Genomic DNA, 22,300 nt, shown 5'->3' on the forward strand with positions numbered 1-22,300 from the left:
AGGCATCAGGAGCTTTTTTAGACGTTTATGGTGGCAATTCGAGCGATCAAAAGTCTTAGAATCGATGCTTGAATTATTACGCACGTTTTGATACCTTTTGATCATCTTGAAACAGATTTTTAAGAAAGAATCCAAAATCTGGTCAAGTTCCATATACTTGTGATTCTTCGATCAACAATCCGGCATAATCTATGACGTTCCAAGCCTTCATTTTAATCACAAATTGAAGAGGATATTATCATGATCATTTTGTGATAATTTCGTCTATTTTGGTCTCCGTTTAAGCACATTCCAATTTTGGGAAGTCGTCGGAAAATGAGATTTCGACGATAAAAAAATATGCCATATTCGACCTCAAAATTTGGTGTCATCCAACCTCTGATCGTGCACAAAAATTATATCAAAATTATAATCGTTGTCATCCAGCTCTTCGAAGCACGTTCGCAACGAACCCATACTTACGACGATTGGACATCAAGTTTTTGAGCTATGACATATCAAAGAATTGAATGTTCTTCTTTTTAAAATCTGAATTTTCATGTTTCGAGCCCATCTTCTCTCTAAAAATTTTCTCGTTTCTAGTCATGTATGCCATATGTCAAATGGAGTGGATTGTCGAGATCTAACTCGTGTTTGAGTTTGACCTTATTTTCCCCTAAAACGAGCAAGTTATGAGTATTTGAAAATCATCACAAAATTAAAAAATACAATTTTCATAAACAGAACCTAGTTCTTGAGGCTGCACCACAATAGTGTAAAACCTACCATTTTATGGTAAGTTACACCCATAATGGTCCTGCAGGGTCCGATTTAGCTGATATTTGGTACCTGGGGTTTTTTAGACATTCCGTATTCAATGACAATAGTCTGATACTGTTTTGAGACCCAAATAATAAGGCTATAGTTATAGAATCCATTTTCAACATGATAAGAATTGGATTTACAAACTGAATTTCGTCTTGATTATATCAAAACTTGTCAAAATGCAACGAAACTTTATAGGTGTCCTTAGGGTATCCAAAACTACCCCCTCATGTAATTTGAGATCATTCTGACACTTCTTCAAAGATCGCCTAATTTTAGGCTTATTGTTATATTGTTCCCTTGGTCTGGCGGCGTCCTAAGCACCGGTTGCACCAGGTTACAAGCGGCTCTCTCTTTATTTGGCCCGGGAATACAAGTAAAAAATGACGTATAACATCAACCTTCTGCCCCTTAATTAGAAGGTGATGAAACTCACGACCATCGATCTTCTATGATTAGTCATAAGGGAAGAACACTACCATTATGGCTTCATACAATTTCCAAGCACCCCCTCATGGTTCAATGTCAACAACAAATGGTTAGAGAAGTCAAGTGCTAGGAAAGAAATCCGAATGATAGCATGGTATATCTATGAGTGTAACAATTTATAATCTGGATGAAAAACATGCTTTCATCCGCCATCAAGTCTCCATCTTCATACATTATCATTATTAATACACTGAGAAGAAAAGAAATTTACTGCAAAAAATTGTGTACCTCAGCCCAACAAACCGAGCTTAAAGCCACGCGAAACCATACAAATACAACAGAAATACATCATGATTATAACATGTAAAGGATGGAGCAACTCAAGGTTGGCTCCACTTCTCCCAAATCCCATTATTTATCTTGCTTTGGGCCCCTGAATGTGGCGGATCAGTGAATACAGGTCCTTTGGACCAGTCATTACTTTGTTGATAGAAAGGCTCAAACTCAGATCTCCACTCTTGGTTTTCTTCTTGAAGCTCCCTGTACGCATTCTCTGAATCACGCAGTAATGGTTTCAGAGCTGATTTAGGCAGCCGGGTTTCAGCGAGAAACTGCTTAAATCTAGCAATCTCCTCCGCATGTCTTTTCTTCATTTTCTCCATTTCTTTCTTCACTTTCTGCGTCTCTTGTTTGGCTTTCACATGACCCTCCTGCTAAACAGATATTCAAGCATTAATAAAAATTATTAAAGAAATTGCTCGGCAGATTTTTTTGGTGAGGTTGTTTCTCAGGAGAGTTAAAAATATATATGGGTTTGCTAAGGAAAGTAGCAGTGGAAAAATAAAAACAAGCAAAGAAAATGATGTAACAACTTAAAAGAAATGGAAAAAAGAGTAAAAACAAATTTCTCAACCTTTCTAAATTCAAATTTTAATATGTATCTATCTACTACTTTGTGTTTTCTACTTCTGCTTCTCTTAAAATTTACACCTTATTTTTTCATGCAAACTTTACAATCACATTTTATACAATATTATTTTCAAATGAGTTTGAGTATGGTTAATACTTTGGAAAATTTTATGAGATTAAGAATAATACAGTATTTTGGAATATCTAGCTATTTTTTCACAAAAGTTTTGAAAAAGATATATTTTTCTGTACATGGTAATGTCATCTTATGATATTAAGAATAATAAAGTATTTTGGAATATTTAGCTATTTTTTCACAAAAGTTTTGAAAAAGAGATATTTCTCTGTACATGGTAAAGTCATCATGCTCCAAGAGAGTGTCACTTCATTAGAAGAATCAGAAGGAAGATGGAGTTCTATGTTTTAGTTAACTCACCTCTGCAATCGCTGCGGTCTCCTCAGCTTCTTTCAGTCTCACAAGGAGCTCTCCAGCTGTGTGCACAGCTTCTGCAGTGTCTCTCAATTGGGTTCTAAGTCCTGTGTTCTCTTTCTTGAGATACTCCCTCTCTCTCTCTCTCTCTACCCTCAAAGCTGAAAGCTCAGCTGCAAGGGAATCAAGGAACTTGGAACCACGACCCTTGGCTCCTGCTCTGGCAGCTGCTCTCTTAACATCTGCAATGCCTTCTTGGATCTTACGGTGACGCAAAAGCAAAGAGTTATACTTTTCTTGAAGCTCTGAGTAGTGTTCAATGATTCTAGCATGACCATGGATGGCCCTCTGCAATGCATCATCCAACTCCTCCGAACACTTCTTCTCTGCATTTAGTTCTTGCTCTTTTTTCTCTGCAAGTCTACGATTTGAATCAAGATCAAGTGTCAATTCTTCTGTTAAAGAAATCCAGCGGCTTTCCATCTCAGTCCATCTTTGCCTTTCAAGCTCAAATTCTTCATTATTACTTCTTTCAGTTGGGCATTGGCTTTGTTTCAATGAAATGATACTATTTGGTGTCTCATGTGAATTAGCAGGTGAGTCTTTATATGCCTGTAACTGATTTCTCAAGTCCTGAATCTCCTTGAGGAGAAATTCTCTCTCTTCTGGATTGAAAGAACTCTTGTGTTCATGCTGCAGCTCAATTTGCAGCTCTTTTGTTCCATTATCAGCATCTAACGTCCCTGTGTGGTTCTCCTGCTTGTCTCCCTCATGCTGCATTTACATTTTGAATATATTTCTTCATAACATGGTGTTTGAAAATTGAACACAACGATAAGAAACCAATTTATGAGAGTTTGCTATGAGCAAATTATCAAGTGTAGTACATGCAACAATCAGCAGAGGAAGTGTGAGATAATCCAATGGACTACAGAAAAGATTGTCCAATGGGATCATCAAATCCAATGCAGTAATTAATAGTGATGGAAAGAAAGTGAGACCCATCAGAGCAGGATATGACCCCAGCGGTGAGGCGCACTCTCCCTCCATCACTTGTCATAACTGTAAATACATAGTGATGAAATGACCCTTATAGAAAATGGTTTTCCATAATCCATTTAATCATATAATTGTCTTTCCCCTTGACAACGAAACAAACTTAAATCATGGTCATTTGACATCTCAGAAGGATGCTAAAGAGAGAATCCAGGTGAAAAAAGTTACCATCCTATTCACAAGATTAATGTCAGATGTTATCTCCCTTTTGATAGAACTTGCCAAAATGTCTCGAACTTCCTGATCCACCAAAAAGAAACCATTCTTATCACGTTTCAAGACAAAACCTAAATCATCAGAATTAAGAAGGGAAAGCATACCAAAGGCCACTATATTAAGGTATAGAGTACTCCATGCTACATCTACCACCTATTCCCAGTGACGAATAGTAAGAGATTAACTTTAGCTTGATGAATGTCCCGTGGGCTCCATATAAACTAAAACCATACATTAATGCGAACCAGCAGTGGATGCAACCCTGGAATAACGTATACAATAATCCATTGCACTATGATCTACATTCCCTATAAACATAGCAACTGGAGTCCATCATACCTTACTTACACGAACCTTAGATCCTTCTAGAGTCTCTGAGCCGTTTGAAAGTACCAACGACCAATGCGAGTAATCATGGTCATCTGTTCCATTAACCAAAGAGTTTCTGTCCATGTCCAACTTCTTGCAAGATGAACACAGATATAAAACAGGAACACCACTAAAGGGGGCTCCATCCTCTGATATTGTCTGCATGCTGGCATCCACTTTATCAACTGCTTGAGATGGTCTCCACCCCAAAGTTTGAAATGAAAACTCTACTGAGGATTGCATAGAAGCTGATCCCCTCTCATGATTTTCGATAATTTCAAGACCCCTATGAAGACTGGCAGCCAAAGACTCAGCCGGGCTTTTAATATTTTTGTTGAACGAGGCATATAATACATTGCTACTCTTTCTTACAGACTCTGCAAGTGAAGATCTCAAATTTTTTTGGGTGGAATTATTAGGAGTCTCGGATGATTGATCATGGCATGTAGAGAGATTCGATAGGTTTATGATGTTTTTCTTTCTGTTAGTTTCAAATCTTGGAGACTCACATGAGGTTGGATCCTTGAGATTGAGTGCAGGTTGGCAATCTTTAGTGGTAACTGAATCATCAGATATCCTCAAAGAATCCCTAAGTGACCCATCCTTCGTAATTTCTGCCAAATCTCCAACTGGTTTTGCAGGTCCTTGACCAATTGAAAGGTTCATGGTAGCATCATGAACATTTCTTGAAAGATCCATCTCTTCCGAGTTATTGCCTTGTAAACCCTGTCTTGAGCCATTTTCAGGGTTGGAAAAGCCATCATCGATTGAACATGTCTGGATTTCACTGGTTTGCATTTGAGAATCTTTTAATAAATCTGAATTATTTATACACCCATTTGTGGAAGCAGACAGCATGCCTGGTTCACAAGAGGGGGATTTGGCCCAGTCTTCCTCCACATTCTCTTCACAGGAAGCATGCAATTCGTCCAGTTGAATACATAGTTCCTTTACATCTGCTTCATCAATATTCATTTCTTCCTCAATAACATCATCGAGTTTAGGCAGTAACAAGGAACGATTCAGACTCGACCTAAGAATGTTCAAGCTTTTACGTGCATCAGATCCTGTAAAATACCCTCTGTTAGTATAAGACTTTCCATCTGTCTTCACTCTCACAAGCTCTTCCTGCAGCAACAAGCACATTCTCGTTAGCAGTTATTTATCAAAACAATAACATAGATAATGATTTAGAGAATATAAGAGAATAAAATAAGGTATATTAAGATTGTATGCCATTTTAAGTTTTAGATGGAAATGAGATTTATTTACCTTCAACAGCCGGATCTGATCACTTAAATCATTCATATCATCCTCTGTTATTTCATTCACAACTGCGTTGTTCTGTACAACTTTTGCTCTGAGTCCAAACCGTAAAGTGCTCAATGTCTCACACTTGCATCTGCAAAACAGCAACAATATTTCATCAATAAATGGGTAAAGGAAAAGATTCAATTTGACTATTCAATGATTCAAATGGCTACCTTTCTTCTGGAGAAATGGAGCATACAATTGCAAGCTTTGCATTGCCACCAATGCAATCCTGCAACAAGTATGTCAGACTGGACTGTTTATATGGAACACTTCTTGGTTTTCCAGACAGATTTACATCAGAAAGAGTATAGATCAAGTTCCTGTCAATTTCGAACAATAAGGTCAAAATATAGTCAAGCTTAATCCTTTTCTTAAAAAACATAACTGAAGTCGCAGAAAATCCAGCAGTCAACATGAAACAATGAAGCGTGACTGTGATATGAAAATGATGGAACATTTTTTCTTCTTTGAAACTGCGACAACCCATATTCACGGTGTCAGACAAGCATGGATACAATGGAAATCACTTTTCGCAGCATAATTAGATATGATTAAAGAAAATGAGAACGGGAATACTTTATGCATGGAAGCTAGTGCCAAAAAGATCTTAAATCTAGCAATAAAAATGCTAAATTTAATTCAGAAATTTTATCATGAACCTTATCTGAATGATGCATTATTTATTCAATGGACTGTACATTGACCAGTCAAACAGCATGCACAGGACCTGTGCATTGACTAAATATCTCCAACTATTGTACTTTGATAATAGAAATTGATGGTATTCAATTATATCTGTTTGTGTATGGAAGCCATGGAAAGCATGTTTTCGAAGGATTTTTAAACAAGACTCCACAAAACTGGAGAAACATGCAATCAGCCGACAAATTCACAATAAAGTTTCATATTTTTGGTTTGGGGAAGAGTTCCTGGTGTTCTCATGCAGCCCATTTCAATTACATTCAACTGTTCGAAGAACAAGAGGAAAACCCTTGATTGGCTTTCCAAAAATACAGTAAAACAAATGAAAATTATAGCAAGATAGGAAGAACTAGATGCAATCCAACATGGATATGCATATACCTCGTTTAGATGATACGAGGGGAGAATATCTAGACCAACACCTAACGTGTATACCGCGCTTATATCTTCCGAGGGGGAATGTGCCTTCACTGCAATCCTCATCTCCTTTAATGCACCTCGAAAAGGAGCTTGTCTTTCACTACTCTTGTCATTGAAAGTTAATCTCCCAGTGATCCCAAAGAATTACTCTAAGAAATCTATAAGGGGTTTCTCTCTTTACTTTGAGGCAATTAGTAGGTCGCTCAAGCTCTGAAGCACGCAAGTATTTGGCTCTCAATCTGATCATGTGTTGTCTCAGAAAATCCTCTTCATTGCCCGAGGCAAAAGGGGTTTTCGTACGCCATCAAGGGCCAGATTAGGGTTTTCCCCATTCAGGAAGATTGGGGTGGAGTTTGGGCAAGAGAATATACGAATTTTGTCCTCAAAATATCTTAGGCCAGACCACAATTCAGACCAGTGGCAATCTGGCAGTTAGCCCTCAAAAGCATCCCATTTTGCTGATCAAATTGATCTCAGTTTTTGAGGGCTTTATGGCAGGATTGAATTAGGAATCTTTTGCCTCAAATCCGAAGCAAGAACTCCTCAAAATCATGAGGTTTAAAATCAATTGGAGTCCACCTCTCATATCCAATGGGCTCCTCTGCACCGAGATTTGCATCTCAAATTCCTCATTGATCTTGATCAACAAAGTCCCAATCTTCGTTATAGTTTGTAGAGCAATGCAATAAGATTGATCTTCTTGCTAAAGTTCAGATCAAAACATACCAACGATAAAGGAGAAATCAAAGAAAGGATGGTCATGTCGACTACTCTAGAGAGCAAATCTTTACCTTTTGTTAGCTTCCCAATCTTGAAATAATCCCGCCCAATATTTATTTGGGTTTTTATGGCAATGAACGAGGATCATTCTCGCCAAATTTCACCTCAAAGTACCCAAAGGCATGGGAAAAATCAAAGAAAGAAGGTCCTGTCAAATGACTAGCTCTGGCTTAAAAAATGAACAGCGGTCTACCTTCAAAAGATGGTATATGGGATTTGGACCTTCAACTTTGGCTCTTTTAAAAGTGGTCAGATGGCTTATAATGCCTTAGATTAAAAACCCACAAGCTTCCATCAGGATTTATGATCATTTGAAGGGGATTCTTCATCGGTCAGTGACTTGGGCTTTTAAGGCTCTTCCAGACCATCACTCCATTAAAAGTGGACCAAACAATGTCAGAATGACTCAAAATATGCCAGTGGACTTATCACACCTAAATTTGATATTCTCGAGAGTTTTCTCTCATTTGGGAATGTTCGGATAGGTTCTCAAATGATCAATGGTCCCACTTCATAGGCAAAAATGCTACCCAGGTATCAAAACTTCATGAAATTATAAGGCAAAAGCAAGTATACTGCAAAATCAAATTTGACAAAATGTGGTGGGGAGACTTCTCCCACCTTGATTAGAATAGTCCCCAAGCTTCACTTCTTTTGGTGCTGATTTGATGCGGCCTGGAATGACAGGTGAACCGGTTTATATAGCATTTTTGCCGACTGTTCGGAAGTTCAGCTGCCAATGCAGAACCTGGCCATATGTGGCATGTGGGTGGCGGAAGAGCGAACTAGTTCACCCCAGGCTGTGCGCCATGCTTGGGGGCATAAACATCTTCACCCTCAGAGCTTCATACTATATTTGAAGATGGATTCTCTGCCACATGTCTCAATTCCTATGCTTCATGCCATGTTTGGGCTTGACATATCTTTGTCCTTTGGCCATGTTAGGCTGTTTTGATGCAAAGTTCACCCAAACAGGCCCATTCTAAGATATGTCAGTGGGAAGACTATGATATGCCCGTGAAGGAGTCAGCCTTGAATATCACTCTCTTTTGCTTAGTTCAAATCCTGAACTTTTGTCAGCTCACTGTATTTACCATGGGTCAGTAGCATTGCGCAAGCAAGAAAACTCAAGTTGATGATGGACCTAGGTATATATTATATTCAATCAAGTAACATGCACGATTAATGGATCCCCAATCCATCACCTTGCAGTGTCATATTCAGGAGAAATCATCATACATCCAATGTATACTTTGCCATTGTACACCAAGACAAGTAATCCTATCCAGCATAATTAACCGACCCAGAATATGGGTAACATAACTAACCAACTCAAAATATGATCCACTGGAGTATCTAGATCATAGGAGCCTCCCCTTTCAATTTAGTAGTGGCCAATCATGATTCCGAAAACCTACACTTTAGGTGTAGGAATGTGTTGCTGTAAAATAGCAAGCCATGCCAAAGAGGAATTAGTAATATTGATGATTGTTTTCTTTAACAAGGACATGAAGAGGCCATGCCTTTATTTCAAGAATCAGAGCTCAGGACTTCCTATTTGAGGGGGAGAATGGAGTATATTTGGGGGAACCTCAGACTAGATTGTCCCCATGGTGGCTCCATCATCACCTCGTTTACCAAGCCCTACTATGATGCTAGTTCTTTTAGCATCCCCATCTGAGGAGGTTGTAGTGTTAAATGAATGCACAAGACATATATTACAGTGGTTATTCTTTCCACATATGTAAACAATCAGTGACCTTTTGAAGATGATATATAGTATCTTTATCTATATTCTATAAATCTGATGATCCAAAATATACACGTCCCCCGTTGTGGAAGAGATCTATCAATTATCTCTCTTGCATTCTTTATGTATAATTATTTTCACAAGTATATATACATATAGGGTGCAGTTTGTATAGAGCCGAGGCTCTAAACAATCAAATTAGAGCCCACCTTCAAATAGTGTCGAGAAATGTGATTTCAATACTGAAAATCTTTGACTAGCCTTAAAATATATTTTCATCTTTAATTATATAATTTAAAGCTTCAAAAATAGCATAGATCGAGCAAATCTATGAAAATACGAATAACTTAAAAACTGACGGTCCAAGAATGTGTTACAAGATGCACTATTTCCAAAACTTGAAATCCATTTCTTTCTCAAGCCCGCGCATCTTGATGTCGAGATGATCAATTTGAGAATATTTGGGCATCAAACAACCTCTTCTAGTGAAAATTTTGAGGTAGGCTCTATTTGATTGTTTAGAGCCTAGGCTCTATATAAACTTTTACCACATATAAAAGGCAGATATGTCAAATCAACCATATCAATTGTACATAAGCAGCAAACGATTTGGCAATCACAAGCACAAACTACTATTTCTCATCAGTTGCAAGTTTAAAATGGTATCCGGGTATTAAACAACAAAAAACTGAAGTCCATCATATTCAAAGGTTACCTAAAAATCTGAAACTCTAATCTTTCAAATTCAATATCAAACTCTTTTTTTTTTTTTTTTTTTCATTTCTATTTGACATGTGTTGTAATGAATTAGCAATAATAATAGAAATAGGATCAAGGTATAGGTGGTCAGAGTGGTGCGCTTCACAACATGACATCTTGGGTTTCATTCCTACCATGGGGTATGGGACTCTTTCCTCACTAAACTACCATAATACAAAAAAAAAAAAAAAAAAAGTGCAATAATAGCCTCAATGTTTTTTTATACGCTACCAATATCAAAGTCTTTAATTCTCCATTCTAGTCCCCAAAACCATAAAATGTTTGCCAAGCTAAGATTGCCATGTGATATGTGTTGCATTGAACTATCAATAATAGCCTTGGCATTTTTACGTGAATTATCTCATATTTACCTCTTCAAAATTGGTATTCTAATAAGCCACTTTCGTGATACATGCAAAGTAATTCTAAATTCTTGAAAACACTTTTATGTATCATCCAGATTAAGTATTCCATCCTTAATATTCCCAAACTACCACGACTCGATCTCACAAGATCAGTTTAAGCCACATTGGCGGAGGGAACAAAAACAAACTACAAACAAGAAATTAAGCACTCAAAATATATATTAAAAAAAGAAGAAGATAGAATTATACCCAAGCTGTGAAAGAGATTGATTCACATTCCTGGCTTCCTTTTTGCGCTCGTTATCTCCATTGCCGAGCTTTTGTCTCTCTAATCCAGCAAGATCAACAAGATTGATTCTGCTAGTCTTCGTACTATTAAATGAACTTGATGAAGATTCCTATAAAATATGCATTCTACAAGTTAGATTCAATAACAAACTTCAAACAAAATAAAGATATTTATGCAAATAAAGGCAAGGAAAGATCTTTGTGAAGGATAAAATCTAAAAAATGCCACAAGTAATGCAAGCCAACATTGTAACATTATGTATATGTGAATGTTTGTGTATATCATGTTTATATGTATTTCATGAAGGAAAATATGTTGTTTTTCATGTTTTATGCATGTTTATATCTAACACCAAATGTTTGCAAGTCCATTGCATCTTTTTATTCCATTAGTTCTGTTCATTATCCAAACTAATAACTTCAGAATGTGCATTTCTGGCATCTTAAACCCAGAAAATTTCGCACAGGCCCCTCAAAAAAAATTTATTTTCATTATGGTCCCTATCTCATTTTTCCTATCGCGCAGCATTAATTTTTAAAAGTATGTATCTTCCACCCCCTCCTCACTTCATTTATCTTTCCCCCCATAACTGTTCCAAATAACTTATGCATTTTTTCTAATCCTCTCTCTCTGTTCTTCCTCAGAAAAAGCAAGACATGAGGAAGGGGAGTTATCGACATAAAAATAATTCTTTGGCGTAGCTAGTGAGTTTAAAAAATAAGGAAGAGGAGAGGTATGAGGAGGGGGTGGGATGATTCACATATAAAAATTAATGCCGCATGATAAGAAAAACAGGGGAGGGTTATTATAAAATTAAATAATTTTTCAGGGATGCATATGCAATTTTCTGCTTTGAAAAGTACATTAATAATCAGTCAAAAATTTTAAGTCGATTATTGGTGCAAAATTGGGAATGAGAGAGCTAACAAATACGCTTTCCTTCCATAGCTCAAGGAACTAAAGGGTTGTCCTAAATAAAGTGATATTTTGGTAAATGCACAATTAGGGTGCATTTGACATGTGGAGTTTTTGAGAGTGGAAGGGTTTTTCCCACAAATTATGGAAGACTGCTCTTCCATCATTTTTGATGAAAGAGAGGTCTTCCAAAAATGAACTCATTTTAACACTAAGAAAAAGCTGTGTAGAACGCCGTCCTTCCACTTTACAGCTTCCACATGGTGATATCAAATATGGAAGTGGGACATTTAACTCTCACTTCCAGAAACTCTCACTTATAAAACATGCCCTTAGGAAACAAATGATAGCCTCTACAATGAATGATGGTTCCTTTATAGGAAGTTTAAAGTCGAAGGTCAAAGCCCTTTTCAATGTGAAACGACATGTGATCCTTATAAGATCATAGACAATCAAGTATAAGACTCCTGATTCAAAAAATCTCATAAGGGTGTGTTTGAAAAGAGGAAGAGGGGGCTGCCACAGCACCCTCTTCCAGAAAAAGTGGAAGACACATCTTCCGAAACATGGCATTTTTAATGGGGGCTTGGAAGACCACATTTCCACGTTGTAGCTTCCACACATCCCTCATAAATGTGGAAGCTTGATTTGGTGGAACTTGAGTTTTCCACTCCCAAAAAGGTCCACTAATCAAACTATGCCCGACGGGTTTCATCTTTTGCCTTCAGAGCTGCGCACATATATATTTCAAGAATGGGGAAAACAAGGTCAAGATTTAGGTTATATAATAGATCAATGAAGGAGAACATGCAACATGGAAGGTGAAAGAACATTAAATAAAATTACTTACATGTAGTTACTTCTTGAAATCACATTATGCAGACAAATCAAACAAAATGATCCATGTCAGCAAGTAAGAAAATTGCATTGCACAATAAACAACATCCCACTTTTTTTCTTTTTTTTATCTTTTCTTTGCTTTTCTATATTTGGAAATTAACATCCCACTTACCCTTCTCATCGAGGGATTGATCCAGTTACGTAAGAAAAATGAACAAGGAAAATATAAAGAATTGGGCATAACAATTTTATAGTGGAGTGCAGGAAGAAATATTTCAAAATAAAACAATATAGCACAAGATACGTATAGATGATTAATGGAGATCAGAACCTAAATGCTACTTAAGCACTCAGAAACCTAAATGCTACTTAAGCACTGAGAAACTCTTCAAGAGAACGGCTAAACAATGAAAGTAAAATTTACTTAAAAGTAAAACAAAGATTGATAATTACCTTGCACCAAGATTCAATGATGCAAGTGAAAACAATATGAGATCGAGAACTTTTAGAATTCATACTAGTCCCTCCCATCTTTCTATTTGAAAGTCCCTGTAATATAAGAAATAGATAAAGGTGAGTAGAGTTACTTCTAATTGAAGTTATATGTATCATGAAATCCAATAATCATACAAAAGCCCACACAAGGCAATACCAAATAAATAAAAGGATCATATACTTTGAAAGACATGGCTGGGTCAGGTTACATGCTCACACATAAAACTGTAATTATTAATAGAACGACACAAAATAAGAGTTCCAAAGAGAGCTTTACAGAATGCCTAATCCAATCATACCTTAGGCACATTGTATACTGGATGCACCAATATCATTTTCTCTTCGTTGTCACAGCACATTCTACAACAATGCCAGGTATTATTTTTTATAAGAGTATTGTGAATGAATTGCTTTACTGATTCAAATGATCATGGGTGAGCCCAATTGTCCCATCTTTCTTTTTCAATTGATGGTCAACGCGTTCATAGGCACCGACACCGTGTTTTAAAGTCATCAAGCCAACATGGGACTCACTGGAATCAACTCAACTTGGCAACCTGACAAGCCTTGTGATTTATCATGAGACTCACCTAAGTCTTGCCCATGTTCAAAATTGTGGATATGGCAGCCTACGCAGACGCCTCATGACAGGGAGATTGTTTTTTTTTTGTTTTTTGGAGGCGGGTTGTTTGAGGTTTGGTTTAATGTATGGTATAATATACATATAAGGAGATGTGGTGGTGTACATATACATATTATATATTATCGTCATCATCATCAAAACCTTATCCCAACTAATTGGGGTTGGTTGCATGAATATTGTTTCTTCATTCTGCTCTATCAAAGGCACACCTTCAATAAGACCATAAGTCCTCATATCTTTTCTTACTACTTCTATCTATATCGTTTGGGCCTTCTTCTTGCTCTTTTAGAGCCTTCCACTAGAAAAAAATCGCACCTCCTAACTGACATTGTATTGGGTTTGCGTTGCACATGGCCACCCACCTAAGTCTACTTTCTCTCATCTTATCACCTATTGGTGCCTAAATTCTCTTGAATGTATTCATTATGAATTTTATTCCTTCTTGTCTTGCCACTCATCCCTCTCAACTACACTCATTCGATGTGTATGTTATTTCTTGACTGTCCAATATTCTACCCCATAAAGTAAAGTTGGTCTCATAGATGTCCTATAGAACTTTTCTTTTAGTTTCATTGGCATGCAGCAATGACATAAAACTCCGGTTGTACATCTCAATTTCACCCACCCAGCTCTAATTTATATTTGACATCTTCCTCAATCTCTTCATTTTTTTGGATTATCGACCCAAGGTATCAAAAGTGCTTTCTTTTAGGTATATCTTAGTCAACAATCTTAACCACTTTCTCATTTCTACTCCTATTATTACTAAACGTGTATTACATGTTCTATCTTAGTCCTACCGACTTTAAAACCTTTAGATTTTCAAAGCATCCCTCCAAAGTTTTAACTTTGCGTTGACACTGCTTCTAGTCTTATTGATCAAAACTATGTCATCCGCGAATAACATTCACTATGGTAGCTTTCACCAAGGTATCGAAAGTTTTTTCTTTTAGGTATATCTTAGTCAACAATCTTAACCACTTTCTCATTTCTACTCCGAGTATTACTAAACATGTATTACATGTTCTATCTTAGTCCTACCGACTTTAAAACCTTTAGATTTTCAAAGCATCCCTCTAAAGTTTTAACTTTGCGTTGACGCTGCTTCTAGTCTTATTGATCAAAACTATGTCATCCGTGAATAACATTCACCAAGGTAGCTCATCTTGTAAGCGCCTAGTTAACTCATCTATAACAAAAACAAAGAGATATGGGCTCAACACTGACCCCTGATGTAGGGTTATTGCCATTAAAAAATCAATTCTCTCCATTAGTTGTCCGCATACTAGTTAGTGCTCCCTCTTACATGTCTCTCACCATGTTAATGCAGCATCTAAAGACTCTTTTCTTTTGTAACACCCACCAAATTAAATCTCTAGGTACTCTATTATAGGCTTTTTTTAAATCAATAAAGACCATATGGAGGTCTTTTCCCTTCTCCCTGAACTTCTCAATCAGTTGTCTAAGTAGGAAAATGGCTTCAATTGTTGATCACCCTAGCATAGAGCCAAATTGATTTTTTAATACGCTTGTTTTATGCCTTAGTCGTTGCTCAATCATTCTCTCCCACAGCTCCATAGTGTGACTCATAAGTTTGATCCTAGATGATTCGCACAATCCTATATGTTCCCTTTGTTTTGAAAATAGGTACTATAATAATACTTTTCCTCCATTTGTTTGGCATTTTCTTTGTTCTCAACACTTTGTTGAATAACTTGATCAGCTAGCATATTCCAATCTCTCCCATGTACTTCCAAACCTCTATTGGATACCATCTACTCCTAAAGTCCTTTCTACCTTCTACTTCATCAAAGCTACTTTCATTTCAGATATCTTAATCTTACGAATGTATCTATCACCTCCACCATCATTTATGCCAAATTTACATACAATATTACTTAAAAAAGTGGAAAGTTAGAGAGAGAAAAGGAGGGTAGAGACCTATCATCTACCTTCACTCTCTCTATATATAATATTTAATATTATGTAATATATCAATGTAATAATAATGTAGCACTATACTATTAATTTAGTACTATAGTATTATATAATATACTATAAAATACATATTATATTGTACTAATAATATAAAGTAATAAATTACTAGTATAGTAATTTACTATAGTACATATAGTACTATAATATATAAATATTTTTATGGAACTATAGTACTACACTGGTCAATAGATAGTAATAATGGCAAGTATTATATAGTATTATACAATATATAATACTAATTTAATATAGTACTTTATATTACTATAGATTAAGAGTGCAGTTTGTATAGAGCCGAAGCTCTAAACAATCAAAGTAGAGCCCACTTTCAAAATAGTGTCCAGAAATATGGTTTCAATACTAAAAATCTTTGTGATAGCCTTAAAATATATTTTCATTTTTAATTAAAAAATTTAAAGCTTCAAAAATAGTGTAGGTCGAGTAGATCTATGAAAACTTGAAAATCTTGAAAATTAACGGTCCAAAAATGCATTACAAAATGCATTATTTCCAAAACTTGAAATCCATTTTTTTCTCATGCCCATGCATCATGATGTTGAGATGATCAATTTGAGGATATTTGAACATCAGAACAACCTCTTCTAGTGAAATTTATGAGGTGGGCTCTAATTTGATTGTTTAGACCCTTAGTCGATATAAAATTTTTCCATAGATTAAATGCTACCATGAACATATATTATACTACATAATATAAACATATATAATTTATAATATAAGAAAGAAGGGAGAGGGAAAGATGAGAGTCTTGGCCATGGTACCAGGTGGTACGCCTAGAGGCACCTCCACCTAGGGTGCCCACCTAGGGCATGCCTAAATGTTTTCAGATGTCCAGGCGACCAAATTTTCAAACACTAGTCTTGCCATTATATATGTGTAAGGAGACTAGCCAAGTAGACTCCATATGTCTCAAGACCATGCTTTGTCCCATAATGGTTGGGCGCTGAGCAAGTTTCAAATTCTTTATCCTACCCCATGGGAGCTAATGCTTTTGACTATAGGACAAAAAAAAAACAAAGAATCATTTGCATAACTCCACTTGAGTAGGCACTGAAGGGAAAGAAATCAAATCATTATTGGATATTATAAATGTAGGTTATTACAGGTACTTTAACATGGAGAAGTTAACCACACATGAAGAGGCAAATGGGATATGACAAAACGCTTCAGAGCATGGAACAAGAATGATCATTAGTGTGTCCATGTTCTAAACTAGAACCATCCACCAACATTAGTTTCTTTGGTACCAAGATACTAAAATTTTGTCCAGAAACATAAAAAAGGTTTTCAATAGAGTATCAAAGCATACGGTTCTCTAAGAGCTCAAGGTCCACATCTCAAAGACTCTTTTCTAGTTTGAAGATGCAATTCCTTGCAATGTTCAAAAATTCGGCCGCCCAGTCCCTAACCGCCTAGGCGGGACCTAAGCGACTACCCAAGACATCCTTGTCCCTAGGTGGTCGCCTAAAGGCGAGCGCCTAGACAGCGCCTTGGAACAAGGTCGATTAATGGGCAATATCCCTCGAGCTTCAAATTCTAAGAGTAATGTTCATAGTAAAAGAGCCAAACTCCAAGTGAACAATGTTCAATCTTATACGTGTTGGGACAAGGGAACTATGAATAAATGTGTTGTCAAAAATATTACTAAACAAATGAATACCTACACGTGTGCTCTCAAGAATACTATGATTTAGACGTATTGGGCAAGGGAACTATCAATAAACAAACAAATACCTCAATGTGTGGTTGATTATAAAAATATTTAGATAGTACTGTATCCTCTAAAGATACAGCCTCATGTAGAAATTTGTTTCTACACATGCAAATTGTTGGACATAAAAACTATTAATAAACAAATAGGTTAAAAGTGGGTTGCCAAAATTTATACACGTGTAAGTTGTTGGACATGGATGGACATATAAGGAAGTTGTTTATAAAAATATTAATAAACATCGACACTTGTCCACCTAAGGCACTTGTTTATAAAAGTATTAATAAACATATTAATACTTTTGAAACAAGTGCCTTAGATAGACAAGTGCCTATGTTTATTAATATTTTTATAAACAACTTCCTTATATGCCCATCCATGTCCAACAACTTACACATAGGTTAAAAGTGTGTAGCCAAAAGTTATACACGTGTAAGTTGTCGGACATGGATGGACATATAAGGAAGTTGTTTATAAAAATATTAATAAACATAGACACTTGTCCATCTAAGGCACTTGTTTATAAAAGTATTAATAAACATATATACACTTACAAGTGTGCTCTCAAAATTTATACACGTGTAAGTTGTTGGACATAGATTTACAAAAATATTAATAAACATGTAGAAAATATTAATAAATACATAGACACTTACAAGTGTGCTGTCAAAATTTCTATACATGTAAGTTGCTGGACATAGATAGACATATATCAAACATATACTTACACATGTTGTTGTTTACAACAATACTATGACATGTTTTTAAGGCAGTTGTTTAGAAAAAACTTATAATAAGTATTTACATATGTGTTGTCAAAAATACTATGGCTTAACCTGTTGCGCCCCTCTACCCTTCTCCTTGTTCGTGGGCAGGAGTCTCCGCATGTTTTTAACCTTGGTCCTTATTTCTTCCTTAAAAAAAGCATGCGAAATACATATAATATATTGTTTTCTTGGAGTTCTAGTAACTGCAAGAAAACAGATACCTAAAGGAGTTAGACCTTGTTTTCATTAATTATGGAGAGTACGTTCAAGGGCACCCAATACCCTAAGAGCATTGTTAGGGTAGGGCTTTCAAAGACATCGATCCGAATAATATGGGAGCCTTGGGTAATCATACTCAATATATGGAGTCCAGAACTCAAGATTATAAATAATATGAAACTTTAAATCTTTTCTCACTTAAAACTTCTGACATGGTCCTAAGTGGATTGGTGAGTGATTCCTAAAAGGTAGGAATCTCAATCCCAAATTGATGGACCAATGATTCCAACGACATAGGAATCACGATTCCTATTTATTATATCGCTATTATGGATGGCATTTATAGGAGTGGATTTATGTGTGATTTTGGAAAAGCAAGAAACTCAATTCCAAATTGATGGGATGGCAATTCCCACAAGATAGGACACACAATTCCTATGTTATTGGATCACGATTCTGATATAGAGGGAATCATGCAACAGTTGATTTGCATTGTACAGACGACGATTCCAACTATATGAATCGTCTAAAACCCACGATTTGGATATTCTGGTTCTTGAAATAATTTAAAATCACAGGCATTTCCATCAACTATAGTCATGACAGAGAGGGTTATTCCTGAATATTGATGAAATAGACATTGGATTTAAACGAAGCATCAGGCAGCCTGGCTTGAATGAAGTACTTGAAGCCTGGCTTTGAAGGAGGGACATAGCCTTCAATTAATTAGTTTTTGACTTGCGCAGTTAAAACCAGTGATAGAAACTCACCATGTTGAGACAACTCGGCCTCCAAGTAAGCTGTGTCAGAGTCTTAGACTAGATCGATTCTCATAGATTTATGTCAACTTTGTTTTGTTTTTTTTCAAGGTCACACAATTCTTGTAATACTCCACCAAATCTTATTGGTTAAATCAATGAAGTTTAATCCCAATTGCCATTCTACTAAATTCCCCTGAGTTCATAAATTTATAAGCAAGAACACTTACATATGTATTGCGTCCAAAGTCTTCCAAGCATAAAATGAATAATAAATGACTTCCACCATAGAACAATCATATAAAAGCTTGTAATCAAGAAAAGATTCTATCGAATTCAAGATATCGAGGTGAATCCCCCAACTTAACAAGCCATACTAAGAATAACAATCCAAAAGACAATAATGGTGAATACCTTGATTAAAAGATGGGTTATATCTTCCACTGCAGACACATATTCCTCTGTCAAATTCTCAACATACACACTATTCTTCACATCTTCTTTAATCTGATGAACACAAAGGAAACGCCAATGGACCAAACGATAAGGTATACAAAAATACATACCATAATTGGATTTTAAAGCAAAAAACTATAAATAAGAGATAAAAAATTCAGTAAATTCTCAATTATCTACTTGGAGATTCCGTTGGGTTGGATCCAGCAAATCTGAGATTTTGTCATTGTAAATCTGTGACAGCAAGAGCCAAGTAATTAGTAAGAATTTGGTGAAAACCCGAAATATGCAATATTGATAACCTAAAACTTACCTCTAGAAAGGAACATCGGCATTGGTAATTGACCAACTTATCACTGATTTCTTGTTCCTGAAAGAACCAAAATAAGTTATTAACTCCCAGTCTATCACTCCCTTACATCGCAGCACAAAGAAAAGGCCCTGTACCCACTTTTTGTATCTCCAAGAATAGCTGCTTAAATATACGGGGAGCAAGGCCATGTTGGCTGTTGCAAGAGATTTCTTCAACCATAGAATTTTGGGGGCCCCACATTGTGTATGTCTTTCCACCGCCAGTCTAAATGAAAATAAGAAATTTACTTTGATTTCCAGGAATATCCAATACAAAATGAAATGGATTTGTGAATAGAAATTGAAAAAGAAAAAAACTACGCAAATTATCACGGGGTTGATTTAATTACCTGGCCATAACACAAAATCGAACAATTAAACCCAGCTAAGCAGTTCTCCACTAGTGGGATGCCAACCAGCTTAAACATATCTTCCTGGGACATGCGAACAATCCATTTTACCCTAATTCATAATAATTCATAATAATTCATAATAAATGCACTTATATTTCACAAATGTTAATGTCTCCTTTCAAACCAGTGTGGTACTACCATGCATGTACAGGCAGTCTCATCCAATTTCATCATAGAAGAGAGAGAGGAAAAAGATCAGAAACCCGCATAACATTTACTCCCCAAAAATCTATAAAATGAGCAGGTTTGATCCCTGGGCATAGAAATGCAGAACAGAAGTACTGAACAAAATGCATATGCTTCAACTACAACTAAAATCCGCATAATACCTAATTACCTATGTTTACTCCCCAAAAATCTATAAAATGAGCAGGTTTGATCCCAGGGCATAGAAATGCAAAACAGAAGTACTGAACAAAATGCATAAGCTTCATCTACAACTAATTTATGGAATCCATGCCTGCTTCCTATAAATTCCTAATAACTTCCTTTCTCAATACCCCTAAGCCAAATTACTCGTAACTGAGGGAAATTATACATTTTCTTCCAGCGAAAGAACCCCCAAAAGAAATAATGTGTGCTCTAATTCATCAAATACGAATCTGCAAATTAAGCATGAAACCACGGCTACTCAAAATTTTCAAAATTTAATGTAGTAGCTCTATACCAAATAAGCAATTATTTGTACTAAAAATGCAACTAATTGAGTACCTGAGTGGATTTTGAATCGAGAACAGAGTCAAATCCAAATATTTGGTCACCAACAGCCAAAGAATCAGAAGACACATTTCGCACAATTTGTGATCCTTCACTTTCGAGATTACTTTGTGGCCTAATCCTTGCAAAAACCTTCACAAAAAAAATTATATATATAAATATTTATACATATATATTTTCGTATGTCAATTTCAAATCCAGTGAACACCAGTTAAAACAATAAAATCTAACCTGAATTTCAGTGAAAAACATGAGTACCTTAACATCAGAACCAGAAGAAGCAGATGGAGATTTACATTCTTCATTGCTTTTAGGATTGCGACCCTTTTCAACAGATGGTTTTTGAAAAGAAGGGAGAGAGTCGATCTTCTGAACGTTGGGATCGACTCCTGGATTGTTCTCCTGTCCCCATTTGAACTTTCTCTGATCTCCATTAGGAACCTGCTGCATTGAATTGAAGCTTGGAGATGAAATCCCCTTTAATGGTCCACCTTTTCTTTGAGAACCACTTGATTTCTTCATCTTGGATTTCAAATGAGAAATAGCCAAAGAGAGACAGAGAGAGTGGTACAGGAACGCGAATGTGAGAGCGAAAGAGAAACTGGTATAAAATTTCAGGAGAGAGAGAAATAGGGTTAAAATCTCACTCTTTAAGTACAGTTAACAAGACCGAAGGAGCGCAATCAAGGACAACGTTTGAAGTGGCTGAAATTTTGATGAATTGCCCTTCAATTTGTTAAATAATTTCAACTACCCTTCTGAGGGTGAAGGTTAAGTTACTCTTACTGGGTAACTTTTCTTTTGGCTGAAGGACTTTTTATGAGCCCATGTAGAAATGAGTCGCCTCTTAAAAGTCTACTTTTTTAGATGAATTTTGAGAATTAATTTTTAATGACACCTAATTTCTAACATGGAGATCATGAAAGTTAAAAATAAATATATTTTAAAAATTAAAAATAATAATTATATTAAAAAACAGTTGGATTGTTAGTTTCAATTGTTTTTAAATAAACCTCTATTTACATCTGTTTGTAATATGGATGTTTTATACCTCTAGGAATCACAAATATGAAAATGTAATTCCTGCCACATGAAACAATTTTCTTTTTGTTAATTTTTCTGAAATTTAAATTCAATGGTATAGAATTTAGACCAAGATATTTGTATATATTTGAGAATTTACATGTCATAGTAACCAGTAAATATTTTTGGATAGTCCATATTTATTTCTGTAATAAAAGTCATAGGAGGATGCTTTTGTTATATTGGATAGGTTTAGGGGGGATTTTTGCGTTAGTCTAAAAGGGTCGAGTTTATCGAGCGGAATTCTAGAATGGGGATTTAAATTTTGGTGGGGTCCATTTGGACAGCTGCTTTCCTGTGGATTTTTCAAAAGCACATCGAGATAGC

At 35.9% G+C, this 22,300-nt stretch overlaps 1 protein-coding gene across 4 annotated transcripts; it reads right to left on the minus strand.

The window, feature by feature from the left end:
• Positions 1 to 1,357: 1,357 nt before the first annotated feature.
• LOC18446636 (kinesin-like protein KIN-12C) lies at positions 1,358 to 21,681 on the minus strand. 4 transcript variants are annotated; one of them, XM_020675108.2, is made up of 15 exons: positions 21,149 to 21,681; positions 20,885 to 21,022; positions 20,111 to 20,194; positions 19,861 to 19,986; positions 19,723 to 19,779; positions 19,590 to 19,643; positions 19,368 to 19,460; positions 12,801 to 12,896; positions 10,553 to 10,701; positions 5,698 to 5,847; positions 5,486 to 5,615; positions 4,184 to 5,341; positions 3,797 to 3,868; positions 2,579 to 3,346; positions 1,358 to 1,943 (listed from the first exon to the last, which is right to left on the minus strand). In XM_020675108.2, the coding sequence occupies exons 1-15, from the start codon at positions 21,410 to 21,412 to the stop codon at positions 1,614 to 1,616; spliced, it is 3,669 nt and encodes a 1,222-aa protein (XP_020530767.1). In that variant the 5' UTR covers positions 21,413 to 21,681; the 3' UTR covers positions 1,358 to 1,613. The 4 variants fall into 4 exon arrangements, with proteins under 4 accessions (XP_020530767.1, XP_020530768.1, XP_088705720.1 ...); XM_020675109.2 differs by having other exon boundaries at positions 4,199 to 5,341; positions 21,149 to 21,603; XM_088849594.1 differs by having other exon boundaries at positions 1,358 to 1,946; positions 4,199 to 5,341; positions 21,149 to 21,603.
• Between the last annotated feature and the right edge of the window lie 619 nt (positions 21,682 to 22,300).

This window comes from Amborella trichopoda, chromosome 10 (genome assembly GCF_054954075.1).
Source record: "Amborella trichopoda isolate Santa Cruz 75 chromosome 10, AtrichopodaSantaCruz75HAP2 v2.0, whole genome shotgun sequence".
Lineage (NCBI taxonomy): Eukaryota > Viridiplantae > Streptophyta > Magnoliopsida > Amborellales > Amborellaceae > Amborella > Amborella trichopoda.